Consider the following 5,056-nt stretch of genomic DNA (forward strand, 5'->3'; position numbering starts at 1 on the left):
ATTCAAAGTTGGTCAACTCTCCCAATTTAAAGCTTCAACAATGAAATCCATTCTTCCAATTCAATTCCGAATAACCTGAAAATTAAAACCGATGATTCACATAAGTCATAATACATCATACGGAGCTACTCATGCCCGTAAACTACTGAGCGAAGTATAAATGCTCAAAACGACCGGTTAGGTCATTACATGCATGAAGGACATCACCATATTCATCTCTCAACACAAAACCAAAAGAACTCTTTCCCGGATTTCCCCTTGATGCCCCATATGTATTAACTTTCACTCAGCCTTGTGTAGGAAATTCCCATAAGACTTTGGTCACCTTTAATCTTGGGGTATATTGCTCCAACATTAGCAGTAGGTCAGGCCTTTTATGTGGTACATTCAGCAATCCTGGCTTTCTAAATTTCACCAACGTTCGGATAGTAGATGATACCTGATAAATTAATTGACTAATCGTTATTGCATCTCCATGTTTGTATGCATTACTTCTCTTCCATAATTCCCATACAATGATAGAAGGCAATGCTTGGAAGACATGTTGTAACCTTGGGATTACTGCCAATGTCCAGCACTTCACCACTGTGTGATGTAGTGTTAATCCCTCCGTGGATGTACCTGCGTGTGTTAAGAAATATGACCATACCTTTCTAGCTGCAATGGATGTAAAGAACAGGTGGTTCAGTGTCTCCTCATCTGGTTCAGTGCAACACCAACATTCTGATGGCATGAAGCATCCTAATCTCCTCATAAAATCATCCAGTGGTAGTTTTGCCCTCCATACTTTCCACATAAAAAAGGAAACCTTGAAAGGTCATCCCTTTACCCACATTATCTTGTATGAATTCATAGGTTCCTTCCTCCTCCTTAAGTAATCCCAAGCAGATTTGACAGAGAAATCACCTCTTGTTTCTAACATCCAATATGACTTATCAAGTACATCATGCACTACTGGAGGTTTTATATTATCTGTAATGTGCAGTGCAAATTTCTCAGGCAATATCTCCATTATTTTCTCCTCATTCCATTCTCCATCGTCAACCACATCATATACATTATGTATTGATTCATCACACACAAACTGTGGAGGTGTTATGAAGTATAAAGCACCCAACCCCATCCAGTTCTCAAACCAAAAGATGGAAGATCCCATTATTGGTTGCCATAAGATTTGATGTTCGATTAGGTCCCCACATTCCAACATTTTCCTCCATATAAGTGAACCATGCTTCCAAGGAACTATTATGGAATTCAGGTTTTTGCAGTACTTTTGGCTCATAAAGAAACTCCATAAACTAGGTTTTGTCCTAATGTTCTACCATGGTTTATAGAAAAGTGCTTTCAAGACATCATGTAGGGATCTAAATCCAACTCCTCCTTTATCACAAGGTAAACACAGTGAGTCCCAAGAATCCCACTGCTTGCTTTTACACCCAATAATGCTTTTCCAAAAGAACTGGGCAAACATTTTATGCAGCTTATTGATGACATATGAAGGAGGATTTACTGCTAATAGGAGATGTATAGGCATACTCTGGAGAACATGAGAGATCAAGACAGATCTGCCCCCTATTGAAAGCAGTTTCCCTTTCCAGGATTGTAGTTTGTTCAGAACTTTGTTTAGAAGCCCTAGATAGTGATCCAACCTTCTCCTATAGTAAAAGATAGGACAACCAAGGTATGTGAAAGGAAAATCCTATCTGCCAATCCCAGTAAGTGTTTGTACTTTATTGATCACTTTAGTGCTCGTTGAATGGTGCATATATATGACTGATTTGGTTTTGTTCACTAACTGTCCATATGCCAATTCATATGTATGTAAGACTTCCATCACCAACTGTAAAGATGTTGCGTCAGAGGAGGATAAGATAATAGTGTCGTCTACATATGATAAGTGATTAATTTTAGGACTTCATTTAGGCAATCCAAAACCACAAAAATACAGATTCAAGTGGAGATCATTGAGGCCCCTAGTAAAAGCTTTCGTCGCTATAATAAAGAGTGATTGTGAAAAAAGGTCACCTTGTTTCACACCCCTTGTTGATTTGAAGAAGCCAAATGGTTGGCCACTGATGAGGACCGAATACCAATTGTTTGAAACAATTCCAAACACCAATCCAATCAATCTTTCACAAAATTCCATCTTCCTTAGCACCCTCGTTAAGAACAACCATGACAATCTATCGTAAGCTTTTGACATATCCAATTTAATCACTACATTAGGTCCAACTTTGGTTCTTAATCCAATGTCCGTGATTATCTCTTGGGTTAAGAGAACATTTTCGACAATACTCATTTCCTTCACAAATCCAGATTGTTCATCTGAAATAAGGTTAGGTAACATGCCAACCAATCTCTCATGGAAACCCTTGAGAACACTTTGTTGATAAAATTGCTAAGGCTTGTCGGCCTCATATCAGAAAATGTAGTCACCTCATTTTTCTTAGGTAGTAGCACCAAATTTGTATGAGTAACAAATTTTGGTAAATCTTGCCCATTGAAGAAGGCTCGTACCATATCAAATACATCGTCACCTATTATTCCCCAATAAGATTGGAAAAAACATCATGTGAAACCATCTGGACCTCCTGCGCTATCCCCATTTAGACCAAAGGCTGCTTGTTTTACTTCATCTCTCGTAGGTTGTGCCATTAGTTCTTGATTCTGCACCTCCCCAACCATGTTTGGAACATGATCAATAATATGAAAAGAATAGATTCCTCATGGAATTGAGCTTTAAAAAAGTTGACTGCCTCTTCAGCCATGTCCTCATTGTTTTCAATCCAATGTCCATCATTGTTTTGTATCCTCTTCAACTGTAATCTCTTTCTTCTCCCATTTACCTGTGCATGAAATTTTTTTGTATTTCTGTCTCCATCGTTAAACCATGCCATGCCTGCATTTTGTTTCCAAAAATCTTCCTCTAGTGCTAAATATCAAATCAACTCTGCTTGCACTTTATGTAATCTTTCCCTATTCTGCTGTGTGGGGTTTAGTTGAAATTGGGCTTCATGTACCATCACCACTTCCTCCAGACTTGAAATCCTTTGAAAGATGTCTCCATATATTTCTCTACTCCAAATACTCAAAGCCTTCTTCAACTTCTTTAGTTTGTGAATGAAAAGTATGAATGGAATTGTACAAAAATCAGCTTGCCAACTCTCCTTGGCTATATCTTTAAAAGATTCATGTTTTATCCAAAGATTAAGAAACCTGAATGATTTCTTAACTGGAGCAGCTTCAAGGTCACATTTCATCAACAAAGGGTTGTGATCGGATCCTAGTTTAGATAGGTGAGTAACCTCCAAAGCTGGGAACATTTGTTGGAATTCTAAGTTGGCACAACAATGATCCAAATGCTTGAAGATACAGTCTTCTTCAGCTCACCCATTCCACCAAGTGTAGATACTCCTTTTGAACCCCAAATCAGACAAGTTACATATATTGATGCAATGCCTAAAGTCCTCTACCTCATTTAATGATACTAGCAATCCCCCAAACTTTTCTTCTTCATCCCAAATGACATTAAAGTCACCTCCAACTAGCCAAGATATCGTCATGTGGGCCGTTGCATATAAATTATCCCTGTAACGCCCCGAGAAAAATTCAAAGTACTTAAGCGCTATTAAGAAAGTTGATGCGCGCTAATTATATTATTTTATGTCCAGACGAGGACTATTAATATGATGGATATCAATTGGATATGATAATAAGTGTACGAGGCATATTATAAGTGATGTGGGGTCTAAGGAGAGCCCTAAGTCCAAGTCAAGTTAGAAATTTCATGATAGACTAAAGTTCCAAACGAGTACGCACAAGACCAAACTTTGGACGAGCGTATCTACATATATATATAAGGAGTTATGTGATGGATGACCTATAAAATTAAAGGTCTTCGAGTCTAGTTTCTAACGCTTCAAACTATTTGTCATTTAGACACTTCTACAAGAATGTGATTCTGCGGTCAGATGTGCGACCGCAGAATCATTATGAGATCGCAAAAGTCATTATGCGATCGCAAAAGTGGTTATGCGACCGCAAAATGGTCGTAGACCTGACCAGTGCAACCTAGTTCTGGGCACCGATTTTGTGGTCCATTGTGCCACTCGCATACCAATTGTGCGGTCCATTGTGCGATCGCATACCTGATTTTGGAGGGTCGATTTTTCGATTTTCATAACCCAACCCCATTTAGATAAATAGGATTTGGGGCTTATTTTGGGGTAATTATCAGATGATTTTAGAGAAAAGTGAGAGTGTTCTAGAGAGAGGAAGAAGCTCAAATGCTTTGTTCATCAATATCTTGTCCAAGCTTGAAATCCAACAAAGAAATCTCACAAGTTCTTCACCTAAGAGGTAAGGTTCGATACCCTAGTTTTCAATTTTGAATTTGGGTAGAAGATGGTTGATTAGGAGTATGATTCTTGGGTATGAGTGTATTATTTATACATTCATGTGCCAATAAGTTTTGTGGAAAGATTGTTGAGCTTAAATAAGTAAAGATTGAGTTGTAGAATGAAGGAAATCTTGTAGAGGAACCTTGTAACCAAATTTGCACACCTAGTGTTTGATAAAATGCTCAAATGAGCTGAAACCATGAATAGCTTACTAAATTATGCTCAATTTTGTTATGTCTCAAAATAGATTGGGATTTCTAGAATTTCCGAAATGTTGTAGTAATTTAAGGAACGCTCAAAGAGAGGTATGTTGGCTAAACTACTCTCTTAGAATTGAATTCCATGATGTTCCCGTAAGTTTCAAGTATGGTTGTCTCAAGTTACTTATTCTATGTTCCGAGATGTTCCCAATAAATTCGATTGTCCTGAATAAGCAAAGTGTCGAGAATTATGTATTCAAAACGTGTTACGAATGTTCCTATCACATTATGTTGTCCTTTGGGAATGTGTTCAAGAATGATTTGTGTATTAAAATGCTATGTATTTGAGTCATGTTTCAAATGAAGGCTATGATGTTAAATTGTGTGAGAAAATCTCAATATGCTTAAGACTCTTAATTGCTCATATGTGTACCTAAAGTCTTGATTGGAAATGTC

General features: G+C 37.7%; 1 protein-coding gene across 1 annotated transcript; it reads right to left on the reverse strand.

The window, feature by feature from the left end:
- Positions 1-1,318: 1,318 nt before the first annotated feature.
- On the reverse strand, positions 1,319-2,685 carry LOC142167211 (uncharacterized). Its single transcript, XM_075227369.1, has 4 exons — positions 2,580-2,685; positions 2,026-2,325; positions 1,797-1,884; positions 1,319-1,655 (listed from the first exon to the last, which is right to left on the reverse strand). Exons 1-4 carry the CDS (start codon positions 2,683-2,685, stop codon positions 1,319-1,321), a joined length of 831 nt encoding a protein of 276 aa, XP_075083470.1.
- Positions 2,686-5,056: the final 2,371 nt, after the last annotated feature.

The sequence above is a fragment of the Nicotiana tabacum genome, chromosome 12, assembly GCF_000715075.1.
Source record: "Nicotiana tabacum cultivar K326 chromosome 12, ASM71507v2, whole genome shotgun sequence".
Classification (NCBI taxonomy): Eukaryota; Viridiplantae; Streptophyta; class Magnoliopsida; order Solanales; family Solanaceae; genus Nicotiana; species Nicotiana tabacum.

Coding starts and splice junctions, on each gene's coding strand:
- LOC142167211 (XM_075227369.1), bottom strand. CDS start 2,685: ATGGTTGGGGAGGTGCAGAATCAAGAACTAATGGCACAACCTACGAGA. Junction 2,326..2,579: donor TAGCGCAGGAGGTCCAGATG/GTTTCACATGAT, acceptor ACCTTATTTCAG/ATGAACAATCTGGATTTGTG. Junction 1,656..1,796: donor TATGAATTGGCATATGGACA/GTTAGTGAACAA, acceptor CTTTTACTATAG/GAGAAGGTTGGATCACTATC.